The sequence below is a fragment of the Aythya marila genome (genome assembly GCF_965140915.1).
Source record: "Aythya marila genome assembly, chromosome: 10".
In the NCBI taxonomy this organism is placed as follows: domain Eukaryota; kingdom Metazoa; phylum Chordata; class Aves; order Anseriformes; family Anatidae; genus Aythya; species Aythya marila.
In genome coordinates, this window is record NC_139051.1 from 9,481,213 (window position 1) to 9,504,152 (window position 22,940).

The window sequence follows — 22,940 nt, forward strand, 5'->3', positions numbered from 1 at the left end:
GTTTTGGTTTGTATGTCTGACAGTTCAGATTTTGAGCTCCCTGGGAAGTAGGGGGTATTTTTCTGATTGATTTTGGTAAGGTTCAGATTTGTCCCGAGAATTGTTTCTGAGCTTTGGGCAGTTTAGCTGAGGAAAGCAGAATCCCAGCATCTCTGTTTGTTGAGTATGGTGTTTCTTCTCCTTTTAGGCTGAAATTTCTTGGTTTCAGGAAATCCAGGAGAATATTATTTAGTTTCTGTTATATTTGTCCCACGTATCTCTTAACTAATCACGGACTTGCCCAACTTACACTTTCCAAAGATGCCTCTCAGAAGCCAGAAGAAGTGACAGTCACATTCAACAGGTCTGGTGATCGATGGATGTTTCTAATCCTTTAGGGACCTGTAACTCTCTAGCTCGGACTCACTCCAGACACACAGATTTGGAGTCAGAAAGGGCCAGCTGCTCACCCAACCTGACACACACAGCAGCTCGGTCATGCAGCAGCCCCTGTTCCTGCAGAGCAAATCCTCCCAGGATATCCAGCCGTGACTGTAAGTTTCCACTGCTTCAAATATTTCTGTCACGTTTGAGCTTTGATCGGAGCTGCTGCTGGCAAAAGAAGCATTTCGATATTGACAAAACGGGTCTATTACCGTGAGTCCACATGGCCCAGTGCTGTCCTCCCAGGGGGAAAGGCTGGGATCCTTTCCCTGAATTTAATAAAGCCGTTGTTCCATCACAAATACCGCGTGTTTCTGTATTGTTTCTTCGGGAGGGGCAAGGTCCTGCTTCAGCAGGTGAACAGGGAGCTGCTCGTTAGTGTTCAGCTGCCCTGAATCATGGCACTGGGAGAATTACTTTTTTTCAGCTCCCTGGTGTTTAAGGAAGGAAACCACTGCCCTTACCCTTTACCATTGATTTGGCGGTGTTAATGAGTGAGAAGGTGGGGGTGGGCAGGCCTGAGGAGCCCCCAAGCTCTGGGGTCCCCCCGGGCTGGCAGAGGGGCTGCTGAGGCTGTCCTGCGGCCGACAGCTGCAGGCAGCAGCGGGCGTTTGGCACGTCTGCATCCCTTCCCTTTACGTTTCCCTTCTGTAGCTGCCTCCCCTGCACTGCAGCAGCTCTGAGGGGCACAAAAGGGGGTTGAGGATCCGTCTGCGTTTTGGGGAAGCACCGGTGTCGGTGTCTGCGGGGCTGGAGCAGGCTGAAGGTCCGTGCTGCAGGCTGCCAGCCCGGCAGCGCATCGCTGAGCTTGGAGGGACCTCTGGAGGTCTCTGCTGCAAGCCCCCGCGCCCGGCCGGCACCCTGAGGACATGCTGGGGTGCAACGGGGGGGCTTGCACCAGGGACCCCCGGCCTCCCACACCATGGCTTGTGGCGGGGTTGTGCACGGTGGTTTCATAGAAAGGGGCTGGGGTTGCAGCCGGGTGTGGTGAGGAGCAGCAGCACGCGGTGCTCCCCCCGCACCGGCCACCTTGGGGGGGACCTGGGGTAAGGCCCCGGGGAGCAGCGGGTCCCACCTGGCCCCACAGCCCGGTTCCCATTCAGGGTCTCCTCCAGGGGTTTCGCTGCCAGCGTTTATCCCAATAAGGCTGCGCCGTGCTGCAACTCCCCTGCTGGCTCCGAGAGACAAAAATGGAAGTGTGTGCACAGCCCTGAGTGGGGCCGCGAGCCACCGCCTGCCTCGCATTCCCTGCCGGCACGGAGCTTCCCACCCCTCGGCGAGGATTTCCAGGGAGTGTGGCCACCGAGTTCAGCCTCCAGCCCCTGGAGCCAGCCGTGCTGCCCTGCACACGGGGCCTTCGCTGTTGTGGGGCAGCCGGCACGTGTATTTGGGGGTCTCATCCCAGCCCTTGCTGAAGTACCCCACGTGCAGTAGCCATGAAGACGCAAAGAGGGGCTCCGTGCTGCTGGGGGGCAGGCAGAAGGGGCTGCTTCCTCCTGATACACCCCACGTCAGCCCACCTGCACTGAGTCACTTGGCAGAGGAGCAAACCGCAGCCGGCACAGGGGGACGGGGATGTGGCCGCTTTCCCCGTGCCGCAGTGGCTGAGATCTGTGGGGCGCAGCCAGCCCCCTGCCACCACGGCCCACGCCTGGCCCCATCACCACCCCCTGGGCCCTGCCGCTGCCCGGCTCCCCCCCGTGCGGCCTCCCCAGCACTAATCCCCGGATTAGCCGCCCGCCCTGCTGCCTTTGTGGGGACAGGCGTGCCGGCATTGCCCAAATTCCCCAGCCCTGCGCTCAGCGCTCAGCGGGATGCTGCAGCCCCGGCGCTGCAGGGAGCGGGGGAGATGAGGGCCCCAAAATGCCCCGTGCACCCATGGCAAGCCCAGCACGAGCCCAGTGCCCCCAGTTGGGGCTGTGGCAGGGACTGGGGCTGGGGGCACACAGGCACGGGGCTGTGCCAGGGGACCTGGGGTGCGCCGCGTCCCCGCAGTGCTGGGCTTGCAGAGCCCTGAGCCACTGACACTTCGCCGGGCTGTGGCCGTGCCAAAGTGCCGGCTGGAGCCCTGGCAGGGCCCGCAGCTCTCCAATTATCTCATTAGCTAATCACCCGCCTTGGCAGGGCCCCTCAGCAGGTGAGGGGCAGGGGGTGTCAGCGCCACCCGCGCGCCTTTTGGGGTCACGGTGCGCACAGCCTGGCCCCACGGTGCTGGGGACCCGTGCGCCCTAAGGAGGTGATGCTCCGCGGGGACATCCCCGGGACTCGCATCCCCGTGCCGATCCGAGCCGTTCCGTGCCGCCCCGCGCCGCCGCGCCGCCGCCCCTCCCGGTGCCGGGCGGGCTCCCGGCGCGGGTGCCCGCGGCTCGGAGCGGCGCGTGACCGGCCGCCGCCACCCGCTCCGCCGCAGAGCCCGGCCCGCACCGGCACCGGCACCGGCACCGGCACCGGCACCGGCAGGTCAGCGGGGGGGCTGCGGCGGGCCGCTGCCGGTACCGGCACCGGGGCCTCCCGGGCTGCGGCGGGCGGCGGGAGGGGGCTGACCCGCACCGCGGCCCGGGCACCGCGCACCGGGCAGCGGGGCCGGCCCGGCGCGCTCCGGGTTCCCCGGGATGCGGTGGCTGCGCCGGTCCCGGTTTGGTCCCGCCCCGCTGCACCGGGCGGCCCCGGGCTGGGCTGAGCCGTGTGGTGGGGGCGCACCGGGCCGGGCCGGGCCGGGCATCCCCGGGGGGAGGCAGCCGGGGACGCGCCAAGGTGAACGGTGCGCGCCCGAGCGGGGCCGCCGGCACCGGGCGCACCGGGGACACCGGGAACACCGGGGACACCGGGAACACCGGGCACAACGGGCACACCGGGGACACCGGGCACAGGGCCACCGGGGATGCTGGGGGCGGGCGGCACAAGCACCGAGGAGCGCCCGCAGCGGGGACGCTGGGAACGGGCAGATGGGGAATGGGGGTCACCGGGGATGGGGCCTGCCGGGGGGACACAGCTGGGAACAGGGCCCCGGGAGTGGTGTGGGGGGGTCCGGCCCCATCCCCAGGCAGTGGGGTCGGCGTGGGACCCAGGCCCTGCTGGGCACGGGGGGGGGACTGTGTGTGGGTCCCCCCCATTGTGCCGGGTGCGGCGCTGCACGCGCCGTGGTGCTGGGCACGGCACCGGTGGCCTCTCGCCGTCCACCATGGGTCCCAGCTCACCGAGCGCCCTGTTCCCACAGGGTGAAGGGCTCGCCATGGCTGCAGCGTGGCTCGTCACCTGGGGGCTGCTCCTGGCCACCAGGGTCCCCGCCGGGGCCTGGGGGACGCTGTCAGTGGAGCTGCCGTCGGACGGGACCCCCCAGCAGGGCAGGGACCCCCTGCGTGCCCTGTCCTGGGCACAGCAGCAGCCGGTCCCGTCCCCTGCTTGGGATGCCTCGGGGGAGCTGAGCGGTGCCGGGGCCCCCGAAAATGAGCACTGGGGGGGCGGCAGCCCTGTGCACTGGTCCCCGCTGCCACAGCCGGGGGCTGTCACCGGGGCACCCCAAGGGACGGGGATGAGCGTGGTGGGCAATGAAGCCCCGGCTGTGGTGGAGGAGCCCTTCATCGCCTGGCGAGGAGGGGAGGCCGAAGGCCAGCACGGCCCCTGGGGGAGGACACGGCTGCCCCATGGCTCCGTACCCGGGACACCGGCCCCCAAAGTGCCCACGGACACGGGGCCGGGCTCCCCGGGGCCGCCCTGGGCCGCACAGGGAACGTCCATGTCCAGGCAGAGTGCCACCGTGCCAGCCAGGACCCCTGGCCCCCGGCCGACTGTGTCCACCATCGCCCTGACCCCCGAGCCGACAGGGGGGACCAGGACGGGGACATCAGAAGCACACACACGGGGACAGCCAGCGGCCCCGGGCCCTCCTGGGGAGGTACAGGAGCCGCGGGGCCCCCCCAGCACTGCCCCTGTCCCCCAGCCCGCGGGCACGGGGCCAGCAGAGGGTCCCCACGCCAGCCCTGGCTCCGTGCAGCCGACATGGGGCAGACGTGGGGACACGGGAAGCCCCCCCAGCCCCTCCCCAGCTCTGCCCAGCTCTGTCCCACTGCTGCTGGGGGACCGGGGGGCCCCATCCTGGGGGCTGGTGCCCGAGGTGGCCCAGGAGGGCCGGGCTGAGACGTGGACCTGGGCGCTGCCTGCCCACCAGAGGAGCACCCGCAGGGCCCCGCTCAGCAACGCCACCGCCGAGGACACGGCGTCCGCCAGACCAACGGGGCTGCAGGGACCCCAGCCCACCCCAGGGTCTGCCCTCGGCACCAGCCCCACACCGCTGCCTGTCTCCAGCACGGCCCCCCCTGGCACTCCCTATGCAGGTAGGAGCTGGCACGACGCAGGGACCCCCCCTGTGGTGACCGAGCCCCCGTGGGTGCCAGCTCTCCCCTCCCTCGTAGGGCTGCTGCCCGAGCAGGACGTGGGCACCCCCCAGCGGGTCCGAGGCGCCGTGGGTCCCGAGAGCATCCCAAATGCCACCGTGCCTGCCCCGCAGCCGACAACCCATCCCATGGCAGGGACACCCCCCGGGACCAGGCGCTCAGGTGAGCTGGGGATGCGGGTGAGCCCTCTGCCAGCCTGGGGCTGGGGTTTTGGGGGGCCGGCAGCTATCTTGGGCCACCCGGCTGGGACGCGGTGCCACCTTCAATCAGGATTGTGCCTGGCGATGGCCCTAATCTACTGCCTGCGGGGATTAATGCCGAGAGCTGGCAGGGCTGGGGCTTCCCTGGGGGGTCAGGGACATGACCACGGCCCACGTGTGTGGGGCACCCCGCTGACAAACCACCTCCTCCCTGCCCGCAGACACCTTGGGGACGCAGCCCCCGGCCACCAGCACCACCGCGTCCCCCTCGGCCACGTGGCGGCGAGGAGTGGTCTGGGTGACGACACAACGCGCCCCGTGGCGTCCCCCAGCACCGGAGCCGGAGCCAGAACCGGAGCCCAGCCACCCAGCACCGGGTGCCAGCGCCTGCCCGGGGTCCTCGTGCTCCGACGGGGGCTCCAACACGACGGCGCTGGGCTGGGCCGAGCTGCGCCGCCCGCTGCGCCTGGCCTGGGCCGCCCACGCCTACGCGGTGGCCGCGCTCTGCCTGCTGCTGGGGCTGGGCTGCCTGGCGGGGCTGGGGGCGGCCGCGGCGCTGCGCCCACCCCACCTGCCCCTGCTGCTGGGCGCCCAGGGGCTGCTGCTGGCCGCCAGCCTCCTGCGGGCCACCCTGCTGCTGGTGGACCCCTACGGGGCGCGCGGCCGCCTGCCGCCCCGCGCCCTGCTGCTGCTCTGCACGGCCCCCTTCCCGCTGCTGCTGGCGGCCTTCGCCCTGCTGCTGCGCCGCCTGCAGCGCCTGGCGCAGCTCCGGCTGCTGCCCAGCCCCCTGGGGGGGCTGCCGGCGCTGGGGGCCGCGGCCGCCCTGCAGAGCGGGGCGCCGGCTGCCGCCGACCTGCTGTGGCCACGCGTGGGCCTGGCCGCCGGGCTGGCGCTGCACGGGCTGGGCTGCGCGGCCGGGGCGCTGCTGCTGCTCCTGGGGGGGCTCCGGGGAGGCTGGCGGGCGCTGCGAGCCCCCCGCCGCGAGGGGCCGGGGTTACGGCGAGGGGCGCGGGCGCTGCTGGCGGCGGGGGCGCTGGGGCTGCCCTGCTGCGGGCTGCAGGTGTACAGCGCCCTGTGGCTGCGCGGCGGCCTGGGGCCCCCCGGGCGCTGCGGGTGGCCCTGCTGGGCGGCGCAGTGCTGGATGCGTGCCGGGGAGCTGGGCGCCGGGCTGGCCTTGCTGGCGGGCGCCGCCGAGCCCCTGTGGGGCGGCCGGCACGGCACTGCCGCCGGGCACTCGTGCTGGGCCAAGGCGGTGCGGTATTTCTGCGCCGGGCGCAAGGCCCAGGCGCCCGAGTACCCCAACAACTGCTACGACCGCGCCGAGCGGGCGCCCAGCGGCGACATCTCCAAGAGCCTGATCCGCAACCCGGCCGAGCAGCTGCCGCTGCGGGCGCTGAAGGACAGCAACGAGGCCCGGGCGGGCACGGCGCTGGGGGCAGCGGGGCTCAGCCCCAAGTGCCCCAACGCCGCGGCGGTGGCCGCCCGCGAGCGGGGCTCCTCGGCCTCCCTGGGGGACCTGGCCTTCCGCCCGCCCTCGCCCATCGACCTGCGGCGCAGCATCGACCAGGCGCTGTGCCGCCGCCACCTCCTGCGCGAGGGGCTCTTCGGGCGGCCTCGGCGCGGCTCCGGAGCCTCGCTGCGCGCCGCTGCCGAGCCCCCCGGGCTGGCTCGCTGCACCTCGCTGACCGAGCTGCCCGGGCCTCGCGGGGACTCCGTGGCCTCCGCCAGCTCTCTGGAGAGCTCCTCGCTGAAGATCAGCTGGAACCCCTGGCGCCATGGGCTGTCCTCGCCCGACAGCCTGCCCCTGGAGGAGGCGCCCAGCCGGGCCCAGCTGCTGGCCCACCAGGAGCCCCCCGCGCTCCCCCAGCCCCCCGACTCGGAGCGCGAGGCCCGGCGCAGCTTCCTGGCGCTCAGCAAGCAGGTGGACGCCCGCAGCCTCTCCAGCGACACCATCGAGCTCTGAGATGCTGGTTTTTGGGGGGGGTGGGGGGCCGGGCAGAGCCGTGTCCTGTCCTCCCCTCTGCTCCCCGATCCTGCAGCCGGTGGGAAGCGGGAGCTGTCCTCGGCTGGCTCCGTTTGTGCCAAAACAGAGAAATAAAGTTTATGTCCCGAGCAGGCCCCCCCGTTGCCTTCTCCGCTTGTCCCACCCACGCCCCCAGAAGCAGAGCCGGGCCGGGTGTGCGGAGCTTTATTCCTGAGATATGGACACACGGACAGATGGGCACACCCTGACGGACAAACCACGGACAAATGCAACGGCCACGTTCATGCATCCAGCAGGGCCCCCCCACCCCACCACAGTGCTGGGGGCTCCCCCCTCCCTGGGGACCCCCGGCTGCCCTCACCCTGCCTGGGGACGCAGGAGCTGGGGGGGGGGGACACAGGCTCAGCCCTGGGGATATGGGAAGGGGGACGCGGGGGCTCTGTGCGGACCCAGCCCTGCAGCCCCCCCAGTCCTGCCCCCCCGTCTCCTGTCCCTGCCCACAGCACGTCCACATCCCCAGCTCAGCAGGGCCACGGGGTGGGGGCACAGTGCCAGCATCTGGGGGCTCCCCGACTGCCTGGGCGAGCCCCCAGTGCTGCGGGGGGGCCCCACACCCATGCCACAGCGCCGGGCCCCCCCCTCCAGCACACGAGGGGTGGGGGGCAGCATGCTGTGCCCCCCCGGCAGGCCCCGAGCAGCACGACACCCACGGGACCGGACCCCAATACTGCAAGGAACGGGGTGGGGACGGACCCTACTCTACCGGTGGGGGTGCTGGGGGGGGGGGGAGAGCACATGCAGGGCAGGCGCAGCCCCGAGGCCACCACCGCGTGCAGGATCCCCGGCGGGGCTCACGGCCGAGGGCCCCGGAGCTATCTGCCCTTCATGAAGCCGTCGAGGACGCGGTCGCTGCGGTCGGAGAGCCAGTAACCGGCCATGGCGGCCACGGCGCCGATGAAGATGGCGGTGAACACCATGTCGCCCTTGGCGGCCAGCGTGGCCAGGGCGCAGATCATCACCCCGAAAAACATCTGCTGCAGCACCACCACCTCGTCCTCCGTCACGTCGTCGAAGAAGCCCTTCTCCGGGGCGTCTGCGAGGGCGACGCCGCTGAGCGAGGGCATGGCGGGACCCCCCGTTTGGTGCCCCCCACCCTACCCCAAACCCCCAAATCCCCTCTCCCAGCCGTACCGGGGGGTTTATCCTCCACGCACTGCCCGTCCCGGCGCACGTGGCCCTGGGCGCAGACGCAGCGGTAGCCGCCCTCCGTGTTCTCGCACACCTCCTGCACCCCGCTGCAGACGGGCTCCTCGGTGCCGGCGCACTCGTCCACGTCTGCGGGGAGGCGGGCAGGGCTCGGGCAGTGGGGTGGGGGGGTCGTGGGGTCTTTGCCACCCCCCCAGCTCGCAGGGGTCGCTCACCCAGGCACTTGGCTCCGTCCCGCCGGTAGCCCTTGTTGCACTTCTTGCAGCGCGCCGGCCCCGCGCCCATGCAGCCGATGCAGGCGGTGGAGCAGTCTGCGGGGTTGGGGGGGGAAGGAATTAAGGATGGGGGGGTCACCGCCACCCTGCTCCGGGCTGGATCAAACCCAGAGGAGCTGTGGACACGGGGAGGGGGGGGGCACCCCACCTCGGCACTCGTAGGAGCCCTCGGTGTTGACGCAGAACTGGTTGGCCCTGCAGTGCGCCATCTCCGTGCCGCACTCATCGATGTCTGCGGGGCACACGGAGACGCCACCATCCCGCCGAGCCCCCCCCCCCCGAACACCCCAAACCCTGAGAGAGAGCCCCCCACCCCCCGATCCCCTTACCCCCTTCACACCCACCGATGCAGCGGTGCTCGTGCAGCACCCAGCCCCTCTTGCAGCGCAGGCAGCTCGAGTCCTCCGGCCCCGTGCAGCGCCCGCAGGCCCGGTAACACTCTGCCAGAGCAGGGGGGGGCACAGCGGGGAGGTGGGCGCGGGGCCGGAGAGGGCACAGGGGGTGGGGTGGGGTGGGGTGGGGGGGACACCGGGGGGCTGCCCAGCTCCCCGCCGGCACGGCGCCTACCGGCACACAGCAGCTGGCTCTGGTTGCGCGAGGCCTCGTAGTAGCCGTCGCCGCACTCGGCGCAGTAGGGCCCGCCGTAGCCCGGGCTGCAGACGCAGAGCCCGGTGCCCCCCCGCGTCCCCTCCCCGTCGCAGCGCCCGTTGCCGCTGCAGGGCTGCTGCCGGCCTCCGGCGCAGGCTGCGGGGACGCGAGGGGGCAGAAATAGTGAGGGGGGGGCTCCCCCCCATTTTCTAGCACCACCGTTCCCCCCCCCCCCCCCCTCAAGTGACTCACGCAGGCAGTCGGGGCCGTAGGTGCCGGGGGGGCAGCACAGCGCCAGGCGGTCCATGCACAGCCACTGGAAGAAGTCGGGGTGCTGGTGGCGCCTGGGGGGGGGCACACGCGGTGCTCAGGCCCCGTGTCCCCCCCCCCATGTCCCCTCATAGCCCCCCGCCGTGCCCCCCCCTGCTCACTCGTGGAACCACCAGCGCTCCACGTGCTCCTCGCTGCGCTCCAGCAGCTGGTGGCAGGCGAAGTCCGAGGGGGGGCACACGCTCTCCAGCACCTCCAGCAGCCGGGTCTCGCTGCGGGGATGTTTTTTTAGGGTGGGGGGGGGTCCATATAACCCCCCCCCCCGCCCTGCCCCAGGCTCACCTGTGCTTGTACTTGGCCAGCTTCTCCTCCTCCCAGGCCGTGTTGCCCCCCCCGAAGCCCTCGTGCTCCGTCCGCTCCAGCCCCTGGGCATTTGGGGGGGGGGAGGCGGCCGACGCACCGCTGGGACCCCGCGGCTGCCCCCCCCTTACCACAGCCCCCCCACCCCTGGGGATCACCCCAACCCTGCTCCATGGGGAGCGCCCCATGCTCAACCGGTGGCACCGATGTCACCCCCATGTGCCACCCCTCTGACCCCCCCCCAAAACATGTCACCCCCCCCCCAACCACGTCACCCCCAGCCCCCCCGTGCAGTGGGTGCTGTCACCCCGTGCCCCCCCCAGATGTCATCCCCCATGAAGTCACCCCCTGAGATGTCACCCCCCCAAAAGGTGTCACCCCCCCAAAAAGGTGTCACCCCTCCAAAAAGGTGTCACCCCCCAAGTTAACCCCCAAAGTTGTCACCCCCCCAGGATGTCACCCCCTGAAATGCACCCCCCCAATATCACCCCCCCAAGCTGTCACCCCCCAAAAGTGTCCCCACGTTGCCACCCCCCAAATTAACCCCAAATGCGCCCCCCCCAGGACGCCACCCCCCAACGGGCACCCCCCCCAAGTTGCCCCCCCCCCAAAAAAAGCTGTCACCCCCAAGCTAACCCCCAAATACCCCCCCCAACATACCCCCCCCCACCATGTGCCCCCCTAGTAGCCACCCCAAAGGTGTCACCCCAAAAAACAGTGTCACCCCCCACCCCCCCCCACGATGCCCCCCCCCCCAAATTTCCCCCCCCAGTCTCCGCACCCTGCTGAAGCTCTCGGCGAGGCCCCTGCAGGCCCCGCAGGGCTCGGCCCCGGGCGGTTCCCGGCTGTGCTCCGGTTGGGGCCCGGTGCCCGCAGCCCCCAGCAGGACCCCCCCGAGCAGCGCCACCCCCAGCAGCGCCCCCCCCCCGACCCCCCCCCCACCGCCCGGCGGCCCCCGCCGCGGCCCCATCCCTCCAGCCCCGCCCCTCGGCGTGGGCGGCGCGCGCTGACTCAGCTCCCCCCCTCCCTCCGCCAATCGCCTCGCGCGGCCCGCCCCCTCCCGCCCCGCTCCGCCAATCCGCTCCGCCCACTTTTGGCGCGCCTTAAAGGGCCCGCCGCCCCTCTTTTCGGCCACCACGTGCTTTTTATTCCCCCAGCGCCCCCCGCAGCCTCCGGCTCAGCGCCGCCTCCAGGGGCCGCAGCCCCGGGCTTCGACGCCCCGCCAGGGCCCGCAGCAAGCGGCCGGCCTGGCTGGGCAACGCGAAAGCCGGGGCCGCCCGCAGCACCGGGGGCACGGCCGCCACCGTGGCCTCCAGCCGCGCCACCACGTAGCGCCCGGCGCCCGCCGCCAGCACCGGCACGGCGCAGGACAGCGCGGCCGCGAAGGCGTCGCACGGGGACACCGCGGGGACTGGGTCGTGCCGGGGGTCCGGGGTGGTTCCAGCCTCCGGTGACCTCGGCACGGCCCCGTCCGCCGTGTCCCAGCGCCGTGCCGCCGCCTCGGCCGCCGGGGAGAGGAGGATGAGGATGGTGTCCCCGGCACGCAGCGCCCGCTGGTGCTGCGCGTGCAGCCAGGGCAGGGTGCCCCACGCCGCCGCCCCGCTGCCGCCGCCCGGTGCGGCCACCACGGCCATGCCCAGCGGGCGCAGGGCTGCCGCCAGGGCGCAGGCGGCGCGCTCGGCCGCCGGCTCGGCTGCGTGCAGCAGGAGCATGCGGCGTCCCCGCAGAGGGGCTGCGGGAGAAGGGTAGTGATTAAATAACCCCACATTGGGGTGTTTTACCCCAAAGGGAGGCACCCGTTTTGCTCACCTTCGTTGCCGTAGCCGGCCCTCAGGGACTTGAGCCAGCCTGCGGGGAGGGGAGGCGGTGAGGTGGAGGGTTGGGCGAGCACCCCAAGGGGCGCACGGCCCCGCCGAGCTCCGCGCTCACCTTTCAGGTCCTCCTTCTTCAGCAGGAGCAGCAGCAGGATGCAGGCGGCGCACAGCAGCAGCCCCATCCAGGCCAGCGCCCAGCGGGTGCGCAGGTCTGCGGGGCGGTGGGAGGGGGTCAGCGCCCACTGAGGGGTCCCGGCGCGCTGCCCCGCAGCCCTGCCCTCCCCCTTACTCACATTTGTGCATGGGACAGGCCCACAGCGCGACCCCGCTGCTGTTATCAGGGCGCCAGAGCTGCGGGGACAAGGACACGTCACTCACTGCCCAGCCCGTGCCCCCCGGGCGCTGCATGCCCGCTGCCCGTACCGACCTGCATGCACTGCCCCGACGCCACGTCCTCCTGCAGCTGCTGCTCCAGCAGCCCCGGGCGGCCGGATCCCTGCGAGGGGAAGGGTTTGTTGGCTGCGTGGCGGCGGTGACACCGCGCTGGGGACCAGGGGACGCTTACCGTGGCGGTGAAGCTGGCGAGGGGCGTGCAGCCGCCCCGCTCCAGGGCGCAGAGCGACGCGTTCCCCCCAGGTTCCATCAGCAGGAGGTCATCCACGTGGCCGGGCAGCGCTCCTGGGGACAGGACGCAGTGGCTGGGTGCAGGGGCTCAGCACCAGGGCTGGATCCAGCCCCTGGCACTGCCTCTGCCCTCCCAGCCTGTGTGCAGCAGTACTCACGGTCCTGCAGGCACTGCATCAGCCGGACCTGCCCGCCGCTCCTCACCTGCCGGAGAGAGCAGGTCGGTGAGGCTGCTCACGGGGCAGCTGCGGGGTGATTTGGGGCACGTCCTACCTGCACGCAGAGGTTGGGGTGCAGCTGCAGCGTTCGGAACTCCTGGGGACCCTGCGGGGAGACGGACAGCCCCATCAGTGCCACCCGCCGCCCCTCCACGTGCCCCCGGTCCCCCGGGGATGCTCACCTGCCCCGTGACGGGCTGCTGCAGGTCCGGCAGGGCCTGGCACGGCGCACCGGGTGCCGGGCTCCAGCAGGGCACCAGCTCGGCTGGGAGGTCGCAGGGTGCCGAGATGGAGCAGGCGAGTGCCTGCCCCGTGTCGTGCAGCACCAGCCGGGTCCGCGCCCACAGCCGCTCCCACGCTGCCGTGTCTGCACGGGGAGAGGGTGCGTGGGTGCCCCGGGGGTCTCAGGGCATCGCAGCCCCTCGGTCCCTGCATGGCCCAACGCCCTCCTGCTTGTGCCTCCCCCGCTGTGGGTACCGTGGGAGAAGGGGCACAGGGTGGCCCGCAGCGGGTCCTGGATCTCCAGCCAGACCTGGGGGGAAGAACAGAGCAGAAAAACAATTCAGGGTGCCCATGCTGGTCAATTCCTGACCCAGCTGGCTTCATCGTGTCCCTGGAGCGGGCCACACGGTACCCAACAGGGCACCTACCTGCAGGCAGAGGCAGGGCAGCACCTCCTCCAGCGGCAGGCTGTAGTTCATGGGCCCGCTCTGCAGCCAAGAACAAGACGGGGGTCACCCCACGGCACAGCTCCCCAGGGTGACTGCCCCTTCCCGGGGATGGAGAGGCAGCATTTGGAGTGTGGGCGGTCAGGAAGGGGCTCGCACTCACCGCCATCACCGTGTGCCCTGACCCGCCGGCGCCGTGGCTGTGGTTGTGGTAGAGCCTCAAGGTGTAGTTGAGCCCCACCGCCGCCGCCTGCACCTCCACCAGCACCGCCTTGGGCCCCAGGGAGACCTGCAGCCTGGGCACTGCGCGCGGGAGGCTCAGGGCACCCCACACCGGGCACCCCAACACCTCCCCGCAGCAGCCACGGGGATGGCACGGCCGGGTGGGGGTGTTGGGGACCCCCCCTCTGCCCCAGCACCCGGCACGGGGACGCCGGCACCTACCTTGGCACTGCGGGACGGCGGCCTGGGCATCAGGCCACGAGCAGTCTGCAGGGACAGGGGTGTCAGCAGGCCGCAGGAGGGCACGGGGACGCCGCGGTGGGGCCGGGGGCTCACCTGGCACCCGCTGCTTCTGGCTCAGCCAGCGGCGGCCACGAGCGTTGGTGGAAGCCGTCACGTGCAGCTCGGAGCCCAGCGGCGCCTCGAAGCACCGGAACCTCACCGAGCCCTGGGCAGGAAAACCACCGTGCTGCGGGGACGCCACGGCACCCGTGCCCACATCCCCACGCACCGCGTGGGTACCGGGGGCCGCCCAGCCCCGTGCCGTACGTACCAGGCGGCGGCCGGGCGGCACGGAGGTGAGCGGTGCCCAGACCTCCACGGCCACGCAGCGGGACGAGGCGTACGTGTGGCTGGAGAGCAGCAGCAGCCCGCTGACGTTGCGCGGGGGCGAGGCGGGGGTGCTCGGCGACACGTCCCCGGCGTTGTCCCCATCCCGAGGGGCGCCAGGCTCCACGGCCAGGCGCAGGCGTGCCTGCAGGCAGGGCGAGCAGGCAGCCGGCCCCGCGCAGCGCAGCGCCGGCTCCAGACGCAGCCACACCAGGGCCAGCCCGGGGCCGGGCCCCGCCGGCTCCGTCCCGCACAGCACGTCGGCGTCTGCGGGAGACGAGGGCGGCCGTGGGCACGGGGGGTCCCCGCGGCTCAGCTGGCGGGGCCGCGGCCGCTGGCACTTACCGAGGAGGCGGCAGGCGAGGCCCTACGGGGAGGCAGGCGTGAGGCCGGGGCCGGGGCGCCCCGCGGCCCTGCGTGCCCGCGACGCCAACCCACCTGGGAGCAGGCCAGGGTGTCGCGGGGGGTCCCGTGCCCACCCGTTGCCACCGCCACCACCACCAGCAGCAGCAGCAGGCCCAGCGTGTGCGTGGCGGGGCCGGGGCGCTCCATGGCCCCGGCCCCACTCCTCCCGCTCCCGTCGGCCCCGCTCCTGCTCCACGGGCCCCGCCGCCGCCACCGCTGCCGGCTCCCGCTTCCTGCTCCACTCCCGGACACCCGGGTCCTAGCGCGGCGCCGGCGACCGCCCCGGGGTGGGGCCTTCCCCCGCACCGATCCCACGGACGGGTGCCGGGTGCCGTGGCACCGCTCCTGCGTGGACGGCACACGGCGGTGCGGGGCCTGGGCTCGCCCCACGGGGCCTCTCCCGGCCCCATTGTTTTGGCACGGGGCCCGTGGCTGCCCCACAGCTTGGTGCGGGGCCTACCCCTGCCCCACTGTTCCAGGCTGGCCCCACAGGCTGCAGCAGGGCTGGGGCAGGGTGCTGGTGCTGCAGGAGCCTGCCCCGACCCCAGCCCCTCCAGCCAGCCCCGTGCGGTGTGACCGACTGCACCGGGCGGCTCTGACCCCCCCCCCCAGCACACTCCGGCTACACAAAACAAGGTGAAACAGTGCTTTTATTCCACCCGACGCAGCCAAGCACCCGTTCACAAAGCTGCAGCCCAGAACGGGCGCGGGGAGCCCCTCAGAGCTGTGCCAGTCACTGCCCTGCACGGCCTCTCCAGCGCCGCCGCCGCGTCCCTCCGCCGGGCCCCGCATCTCCTCCGTAGCAGCACCTGCTGGAAACCGAGCTTCCCCCTTCCCGGGGCAGCGCCTCCGCTCCGGCCCCAGGAGCCGGCCAGGCGGGGAGCCCCGCAGTGAGGGCCAGCCCCGCTCAGAGCTGAACCCTCCTTTTGGGGCCCCCCCGGTGCCCTCTTGCAGCCACACGCTCAGCCCAGCCCCGTCCAGGTGCATCCTGCACCGCCGGGGCCACCCTCGCACACCCGGCGTGCGCCCAGCGCCGCTGCTCTGCCCAGCTCAGCCCCTGCGGGGGCACTCAGGTGCCGGGGGGCTGCAGCGGGGAGCCCGGACCCCCACCGGAGCTGCCCCCCGCCGCCTCTTTGCTCGCCTCTGCCTCCATCAGCCGGTGCAGGAGCCCCTTTGCCCGGCCGCGGAGGCGGTGGCCGGGGCGGCCGCCCCGCAGGGCACCCAGCAGCCGGGGCAGCTCCTGGGGCAGGCGGTAGGTGGGCAGGGGCCGCAGGGGCCGGGGGACGTCGCGGGGGCTGCAGAGGCGGCTGAAGTAAACCAGCACCCAGTCCCGCCGGCGCCCCGCCACCCCCAGCTCCCCGTGCAGGCAGGCCATGGCCGCCCCAAAAATATCGTGGGCGTCCCGGGGCTCCCCGCCACCCTCACCCCCTCTCCAGAGGCGGAAGAGCCGGGAGCTGCCCCGGCTCCAGAGCAGCAGGACGGTGCCACGCTCGCGGCCCACGCGGCCCCGCTGCGCGTAGAGCCAGGGCAGGGCGCCCGCACGCCCCACGCCGCCCGCTTCCCACAGGTCCAGCCGCACCTCGCAGCCCAGCCCCGCGCGCAGCAGCTCGGCCAGGGCGCACACCAGCCCCAGGTGCTCCTCCGAGTCCGGGGAGTACAGCAGCAGCACGGGGCGGCCGCCCGCTGCGCCTGCAGACAGAGGGGACAGCGGTGACAGCCCCGTCCCGGGGAGCCCCGGTGGCACCGCGGCGCCCCGTGCCACCCCAGGGACCTCCCCAGCCCCAGGAGCTGTCACCCCCAGCCCGTGGGGTCACGGCGAGCCTCCCCTTCCCCGGATTTTTGCCCCTCACCGGCGGGTGGCCTCCATGCGGCGCGGCAGTTGAGGAGCAGCACGGTCAGCACCAGCCCCAGCGCCAGCCCCAGCCCCAGCAGCCCGAAGTGCCTGCGTGAGACTGGGAGAGGGGCGGTGAGGAGGGGAAAGCCCCCACACACCCCCCAGACCCTCCTGCCGGCCCCGGGACCCCGCTCACCATCGGGGCAGAGCAGCTGCTTCCTGGCGAAGCGCACGTCAGAGCGCCAGACCTGGGGGAAGGAGAGGGGTGAGGGGGGACAGGGTTGGACCCCACAGGGTGCGGGCACGACGGTGGGGCCGGGGGACGCCTTACCAGCACGCAGCTGCCCAGGACCTGCACCGGCAGCAGCAGCGCCAGCTCCCCTGGGGCAGAGCCGTCCGGCTGCAAAGCACGAGGCAGGGTCAGCACAGCCCAGGACAGCCCCCCCCTTTTTGTCCCCCCCCCCATGGCCCCGTGCCGCTCACCCTCGTGACGGTGTAGACGGGGGCCTCGGGCTCGCACTGCCCGGCCCGGTGCTGGCACAGCGCTGCGCTGAAGGACGCGGGGACGCTGGAGGTGAGGTGCAGGCGGAGCTGCAGCCCCCGGACGCTCAGGGACACGTTCCAGGCAGGCTCTGCAGCCACCAGAGAGAGGGCTCGCGGTCACCGTGGTGCATGGGGACGCCAGAGGGGATGGGGACAGCGTGGGACAGGGCGCCCTGACCCACGGGGCTCACCTGGCCGGTGGGGACACTCCACGTGGCTGCTGTTTCCATAGGAGAACTGGGGGGACATGGGGTCAGCTGTGCCAGCGTCCACAGCCCCCCGGGTGCCTTTCCAAGCACTGCCACCCCCGGGGGCTTACCCTGAAGCAGAGCAGGGGGTGCACGTCCACCTTGTCCAACGTGTACACCTGCAGGGGCAGAGGGAGCGTCACCGACTGTCCCCAACCTGCACTGGGGTCCTGTGGGTGCCCACACCACGGCACAGCGAGGCCGGGCCCCCTCACCTGCTCCTCCTCGCTGGCCGTGGAGTTGGGGACGTCGTGGCAGGGCGCAGCCTCGGCTGCCACCTCCCTCCAGCACAGGGTGGCCCTGGGGCGCAGGGGGCAGCTGGCGCTCAGCGCCATCGCCATCTGGTCCTTGCTGCCGGTGCTGTAGTCGTGGAAGCGCACCGAGGACCACAGCTCGGGGCCGTCTGCGGGCACAGGGTCAGCAGGGTGTCAAACAGGGGGGGCTTGGTGTCCCCTTTTATGGGGCTGGGGTCCCCTCGGGCACTCACAGGCGTCCGGCTGCTCCTGGAAGGGGCAGCGCTTGCTGCGCAGGCTGTCACGCTGCGGGTAGGAGGCCTGGGGAGGGGGACACAGCAGTGAGGGTGTGCCGTGTCCCCGCCACCTGTGTCCCCTCGCTGCACGGGCACGCAGAGAGCCCCCAGCTGCCCAGGGAGCAGTGACACACCTCGATGCACAGGCAGGGCACCAGGAACTCGTACGGCAGCGAGACGCGGTGGCCCCCCGGCACCAGGACCTGCGGGTATGGAAGTGGCACGAGCTGGCCGGGAGCGTGGGGACCCCCGGGGAACGTGCCCCCCTCACCCCCCCAGCCATTACCTGCCGGTGGAAGGGCCGGGGCAGCTCCTCGCACTCCAGGGCCAGCTGGTGGCACAGCCGCACCATCAGGGCAGGGCCCTCGGGCACAGCCACCTCGATGGTGCGCGCCTCGGGGACCCAGGCGTGGGTGAAAGCGGGCCCTGGGGGGGGGCACAGATAAGGGACAAGGGGGGGGTCAGCCGGTGCCAGCCCCCACCCCGGGACCTCCCAGTCCTTTCCAGCCTCACCGGGGGGCTCGGCGGTGACCAGGTGGCTGCGGCTGATGGCCAGACCTTGGTCGGGGACGGTGCGCAGGGACACCAGGACCTGCCGCCCGCTCTCCACCGGGAAGCAGTCGAACTGCACCTGCCACTGCGGGGAGCGGGGAGCAGAGGGGGTGAGCGTGCACCCCCTGTCCCCGTCCCCAACCCCGTTCCCCACCGAGCGCCCCGCACTCACCGGCGAGCTGCCCGGTGCCCGGTGCCGCCGCCACACCTGCAGCCAGCTGGCCCGGTTGGAGCCCAGCTCCAGGAAGTTGAGCTGCAGCCCGCGGAGCCCTGCGGGGACACCGGGAGAGGAGGGGATGACACCGGGGGGTACGGGGACAGCCCCCACGACCCCACTGCTCCCCTCCCGGTGCCCCCCCAGCCCCGTACCTGCGGCACGGAGGGCCAGGCGCACCCGCAGGCAGGGCTGGCAGGGCAGCGAGGGCCGGCACAGCCTCGCCGTGCTCAGCGCCAGGGCCGGCGGCGTCAGCGGGGACCGACCGGGGGCTCCCCGGCGGCAGCGGGGGGGGCTCAGTGTGCTGTCGGCTACCGGGGAGAGGGGGGGGGGAGAAAACGGGGGCGGCCGTGCACCGGGCATCCCACGCACCGGGGAGCCCCGTGCACCGGGGAAGGGGGGGATCCCCCCGACCCCCCCCCGTTCCCCTCCCCCAGCCCCGGGACCCGGCAGCTCCCTGCTCGCAGCCCGCGCCAGGCCCCGTGCACCGGGGGGGGGGGGCCCGCTCGGCGGCGACACTCACCGCTGGCCCGGCACTCCTGCAAGCGAACGGACGGCCATCAGCGCGCCTCGCCCCCGCTCCTTTCCCCTCCCCGTTCTCCCTCCCTCCCTCCCTCCTCCCGGTGCCCCGGTGCTCACGAAGTTGGCGGAGACCCGCAGGCGGGGCACGGCGGCACCGGCGGGCGGCACCGGCGGCACCGACAGCAGCAGCAGCAGCAGCAGGGCGGTGGCACCGAGCAGAGGGAGCCCCATGGCCGAGCGCTGCTCCCGCCGGTGCCGGTGCTCGGTCCCCGGTGCTCGGTGCCCGCCCCGGGCCGGCCCCGCCGCATTCCTCCGGCGGCACGTGCGGCCCCGCCCGGTGCGCGCCGCCGCGACCTGCTCTCGGCAGCGCTTCCTGCGCCGGCCCCCGCGCGGCGCAGACACGCGTGGGAAAGCAGCGAGCTGGCGGCAGGGGGGGGGGCTTTATTTCCGTACCGGGACACAGCGGGGGGGGGGAAAGGGGCTTCCGCGCCCACGGGGGACGTGCCAGCACCGGGGTCCCCGTGCCCTGGCGGTGAGCCCACGGTTTGTGGCTCGGTCCCAGGCGGTGGTCGAGGAGCCCCCACCCGTGGGGGCCACCCCGCAGCACCCCAGGGTGGGAGCGGAGCCGGTTTGGGCACGGAGCCCCCCAAAACGCTCCAGTTTTCGGGTGCGGGCGTCCGCTGGTCCCCGCTCACTTCTTCTTCTTCTCCTGCGTGCTGGTGAACCAGGAGTCCAGCAGCTTCTTGCTGTAGTAGAGCTGCCAGCCGTGCACCTGGGCGGCCACCACCACCACCAGGTACATGACGGAGACGGCGGAGAAGCCGAAGATGAAGCGGTACGCCTTGCCGTGCCGGTACAGCTGCTGCGCCATGGGGAACATCTCCATGGCCCCGTAGATGAGGGGAGCCACCGAGAAGAGCCCGGTGCTGATCATGGACAGCACCAGGTAGCTGATGTTGTTGCGGGGGAAGGAGAGGAGGCCCAGCAGGGAGGGCAGGATGCTGAGCAGGTAGGGGTACTCCCACTGGTAGGGCATGGCCACCCGGTCGTGGGGCAGCAGCTTGAGGTGCCCCACGCACATCTGCGCCAGCAGCAGCAGCCACAGCCCCACGTGCACGTAGATCAGGCGCTTGATCTCCGACTTCAGGGCCACGCTGCGGGGATTGGGGGGGATGACAGTGACCGGGGGGGCAGAACACAGCCCCGGGGGGCTGACAGTGACCAGGGGGGCCACGCATGGCCCCGGGGGCGGATAGGGGGGACACCCACCTCATCTGGTAGTGCGAGGCCACCCGCTCCCGGTGCTGGAAGTCGCTGCCGTCGGTGCCGGTGGCACGGGGACCCCCGCGGGAGGCCATGGCGAGGGCGGCCTGAGGGCTGACAGCGTCAGGGGAACCCCGGGGGACCCCTGGGACCCCCCCAGGACCTCCCGGGACCCCCCCAGGACCCCCCCCAAGACCCCCGGGACCCCCCTGGGACCCTCCAGGCACCCCCCAGGGCCACCGGGACCCCCCTGAAAACCCCGGGACCCCCCCAGGATCCCCCCGGGACCACCCTGGGATCCCCAGGACCCCACCAGGACCCCCTCGAGACCCCCATGACCCCCCCGAGACCCCTCCAGGATCCCCTCGGGACTCCCTCAGGACCCCCCCGCGACCCCCAGGAACCCCAAGACCCCCCCGACCCCCCCCCATACCCCCACAGGACCACCAGGACCCCCTTGGGACCCCTCCGAGACCCCCAGGACCCCCCCACGGACCCCCAGGACCCCCCCCAGGAACCCCCGGGACCCCTCCAAGACCCCCCCGGTCTCCCCCAGCACCCCCTCGGGCACCCCTTGACCACCCCCATCCCCCCCCGGTGCCCCCTTCCCCGGTGCCCCCCCCCTCCCGCCGCACCCCACCTGCTACCGGGCGGCGACGCTCTGCCCGCCCTTCCGCCTCTCTATGGTCTCCGCCGCTGCTCCTACCCGCGGGCCGGCGGCCGCTCTATCCGCCCGGAGGCCTCGTCTCTATGGTCTTTATGCGAGGGGAGGGGGGGGCTCTGCCCGCTCGCCGCCGCCGCCGCGCATGCGCAGTGCGCCCATGGCGGGGGGCGGCAGCGGGGCCGCGCGCGCGCTGGCGCGCGTGGGGTCAGCGGGGGCGCGCGTGGGGGGGGGGAGGACACGCGTGGGGGGGGCGTGGGGGCAGGGTTAGGGTTAGGGGCACGCGTGGGGGGCTGGGGGGGGCACACGTGGGGGCAGGGGGCTGGGGGGGGCTGGGCTGGGTTGGGACACGCGTGGGGGGGGGCGTGGGGCTGAGCTCGGTCACGCGTGGGGTGTGGGGGGGGCGCCGTGTCCTCATCCTGCTCCATCATCACAGGCAGGGCCGAACGCCGAGCCCCCAGGAGGTGCTGGGGGTGCTGGAGGCGGCCGTGCTGCACCGGGAAGGTACGGGGGGGAGCGTGGAGGGGGTCACGAGTGGGTTTTGGGGGGGTCACGAGTGGGTTTTGGGGCAACCCACGCGTGGGGGGGCTCCTGCTGAGCTCCCACCGCATCCCGCAGGAGCCCTGCTGGCGCTGAACAAACCGCCCGGCCTGCCTGTGCTGGGTGAGTGGGGCTGGAGGGGACACGGGGGGGCACAGAGGGGCCACGGGGGGGTCACAGGGGGTCACAGAGGGGTCATGGGGGTCACGGGGGGGGTCACAGCCCCTGCTGACCCCCCCCTGCCCCCCAGGGCACCCCGGGGAGCTGAGCGTGGCCGCGCTGCTCCCGGCACTGCGCCGCCGCCTGGGGCTCCCCGCTGAGCTGCACGTGGTGAAGGCGCCCGTCAGGTATTTGGGGGGACACACACACGGGGGGGGGGTGTTTTTTGTGTTTTTTGTGTGTTTTTTTTTTGGGGGGGGGTCTCAGGGTTTTCTCCCGCAGGGACAGCTCCGGCCTCGTCCTCCTGTCCGGCTGCCGCCGCGCCACGGAGGAGCTGCAGCGCTTCTTCAGCCACCAGCGGCGCAGGGGGCGCTTCCCAGTCACCTACTGGTGGGTGCCCCCCCCCACGGGGGTCTCTCGTGCCCCCCCCCACGAGGCAGGACCCCCCCCACTCACCCCCCTGTCCCCGCAGCGCTGTCACCGTGGGGGTCCCGGCGGAGGCAGAGGGCGAGATCCGCGTGGGGCTGTGCCGGCGGCAGCACGGGGACGGGGCCGTGGTAAGGGGGCGATGGGGGGGGTTTGGGGGAATTTTGGGGAGGGGGGGACACACGGGGGGGGGTCGCTGAGGCCGTGCTGCCGCAGGTGGTGCCGGTGCCGTGGCCGGGGCGCCGCAGCGTGTCCCGCGGGGAGGTGAGGAGCACCCTGACCCGCTACCGGCTGCTGGGGGCGGCGGGGGGCTGCGCCCTGCTCCAGCTGCAGCCCAGGACGGGTGAGTGCCCCCCAGCCCTGCCCTGTGCCCCCCCCAAGGACCCCCCCCACGGCACCAAACTCTGTGTTTCCCCCCCCCCTTTTTGCAGCCTTCCCCGGGCAGCTGCGGGTTCACCTCTCCCTGCTGCTGTGCCCGGCGCTGGGGGACCACGAGCACGGCCCCCGCGTGGGCAGGGTGCTGGGGGAGCCCTTCCTGCTGCCCCCCCCGGACACCCCCGCGCCTCGCACGCAGGTAAACGGCCATGATTTACTTTAGGGGGGGCATTTTTGTGCTGTCCCGTGCCGATAACCCCCCCTTTAAACCTCCCCCCCCCCCATAGGTGCTGGATGCGGAGCTGCTGCGCCGCCTGCGGCTGCCCCCCCGCGCCCCCCCCCGCCTGCCCCTGCATCTCCACCTGCAGGAGCTGGCCCTGCCCTGCGCCCCCCTGCGCGCCCCCCCGCCCCCCCACTTCCTACGCACCCTGCGGCTGCTGGGGCTGCCCCCCCCCGCCTAGCACAGCCGCTGGGTGGGGGGGGGACACACGCACAGCCCCCCTGCTTCCCCCCAATAAATCCCCACGTGGCCCCGAGCAGCCTGGTGTGATTTTTTCCTCCCCGGGGGGCTCCCCGTGTGCTTCCTGCTGCCTCCCCCCAGGGCTGAGTCACCCCCGGTGACCACAGGACCCCCCCTTTTTCCCCCCCCACACCATGACCCCGTTCCCAGCCCTGCTGCGGTGCCGTCGGCCCCAGTTCCTGCCACAGCCCCACAGATCTGGGGCACGGGGGGGGCTGGTAACCAGTGCCCCCCCCCAGCCCTTACTCCCCCACACAAACGCACAGAGCCAGGCTCATCTCACAGCCATATTTC

At 72.5% G+C, this 22,940-nt stretch overlaps 6 protein-coding genes across 7 annotated transcripts; 2 read left to right on the forward strand and 4 right to left on the reverse strand.

The window, feature by feature from the left end:
- Nucleotides 1–3,655: 3,655 nt before the first annotated feature.
- On the forward strand, nt 3,656–6,980 carry PRRT3 (proline rich transmembrane protein 3; the record flags this gene model as incomplete). The annotated part of the gene is made up of 3 exons (XM_082768466.1): nt 3,656–4,757; nt 4,836–4,979; nt 5,239–6,980. 3 exons carry the CDS (start codon nt 3,656–3,658, stop codon nt 6,978–6,980), a joined length of 2,988 nt encoding a protein of 995 aa, XP_082624592.1.
- A 215-nt stretch (nt 6,981–7,195) lies between these two features.
- Nucleotides 7,196–10,670, reverse strand: CRELD1 (cysteine rich with EGF like domains 1; the record flags this gene model as incomplete). The annotated part of the gene is made up of 10 exons (XM_082768467.1): nt 7,196–8,094; nt 8,193–8,336; nt 8,423–8,518; nt 8,631–8,714; nt 8,827–8,922; nt 9,050–9,226; nt 9,323–9,414; nt 9,502–9,612; nt 9,683–9,765; nt 10,482–10,670. 10 exons carry the CDS (start codon nt 10,668–10,670, stop codon nt 7,874–7,876), a joined length of 1,293 nt encoding a protein of 430 aa, XP_082624593.1. The 3' UTR covers nt 7,196–7,873.
- Nucleotides 10,671–10,807: 137 nt separating this feature from the next.
- IL17RC (interleukin 17 receptor C) lies at nt 10,808–14,432 on the reverse strand. Its single transcript, XM_082768262.1, has 17 exons — nt 14,294–14,432; nt 14,201–14,222; nt 13,800–14,122; nt 13,583–13,694; nt 13,469–13,513; nt 13,188–13,327; nt 13,007–13,066; nt 12,834–12,888; nt 12,539–12,723; nt 12,412–12,462; nt 12,297–12,342; nt 12,080–12,192; nt 11,942–12,010; nt 11,808–11,865; nt 11,630–11,725; nt 11,510–11,548; nt 10,808–11,432 (listed from the first exon to the last, which is right to left on the reverse strand). The coding sequence occupies exons 1-17, from the start codon at nt 14,405–14,407 to the stop codon at nt 10,846–10,848; spliced, it is 2,115 nt and encodes a 704-aa protein (XP_082624388.1). The 5' UTR covers nt 14,408–14,432; the 3' UTR covers nt 10,808–10,845.
- Nucleotides 14,433–14,924: 492 nt separating this feature from the next.
- Nucleotides 14,925–19,059, reverse strand: IL17RE (interleukin 17 receptor E). Its single transcript, XM_082768279.1, has 16 exons — nt 18,820–19,059; nt 18,704–18,719; nt 18,336–18,491; nt 18,139–18,236; nt 17,928–18,051; nt 17,701–17,840; nt 17,549–17,617; nt 17,373–17,439; nt 17,101–17,288; nt 16,957–17,004; nt 16,829–16,874; nt 16,578–16,726; nt 16,426–16,494; nt 16,291–16,342; nt 16,111–16,212; nt 14,925–15,949 (listed from the first exon to the last, which is right to left on the reverse strand). The coding sequence occupies exons 1-16, from the start codon at nt 18,931–18,933 to the stop codon at nt 15,330–15,332; spliced, it is 2,058 nt and encodes a 685-aa protein (XP_082624405.1). The 5' UTR covers nt 18,934–19,059; the 3' UTR covers nt 14,925–15,329.
- An 83-nt stretch (nt 19,060–19,142) lies between these two features.
- On the reverse strand, nt 19,143–20,676 carry JAGN1 (jagunal homolog 1). The gene is made up of 3 exons (XM_082768276.1): nt 20,606–20,676; nt 19,972–20,072; nt 19,143–19,856 (listed from the first exon to the last, which is right to left on the reverse strand). The coding sequence occupies exons 2-3, from the start codon at nt 20,058–20,060 to the stop codon at nt 19,394–19,396; spliced, it is 552 nt and encodes a 183-aa protein (XP_082624402.1). The 5' UTR covers nt 20,061–20,072; nt 20,606–20,676; the 3' UTR covers nt 19,143–19,393.
- A 94-nt stretch (nt 20,677–20,770) lies between these two features.
- RPUSD3 (RNA pseudouridine synthase D3) lies at nt 20,771–22,652 on the forward strand (the record flags this gene model as incomplete). 2 transcript variants are annotated; one of them, XM_082768273.1, is made up of 9 exons in its annotated part: nt 20,771–20,833; nt 21,063–21,130; nt 21,245–21,289; nt 21,417–21,513; nt 21,608–21,715; nt 21,798–21,882; nt 21,968–22,094; nt 22,183–22,325; nt 22,414–22,652. In XM_082768273.1, the coding sequence occupies 9 exons, from the start codon at nt 20,772–20,774 to the stop codon at nt 22,585–22,587; spliced, it is 909 nt and encodes a 302-aa protein (XP_082624399.1). In that variant the 3' UTR covers nt 22,588–22,652. The 2 variants fall into 2 exon arrangements, with proteins under 2 accessions (XP_082624399.1, XP_082624400.1); XM_082768274.1 differs by lacking the exon at nt 21,245–21,289 and having other exon boundaries at nt 20,787–20,833.
- Nucleotides 22,653–22,940: the final 288 nt, after the last annotated feature.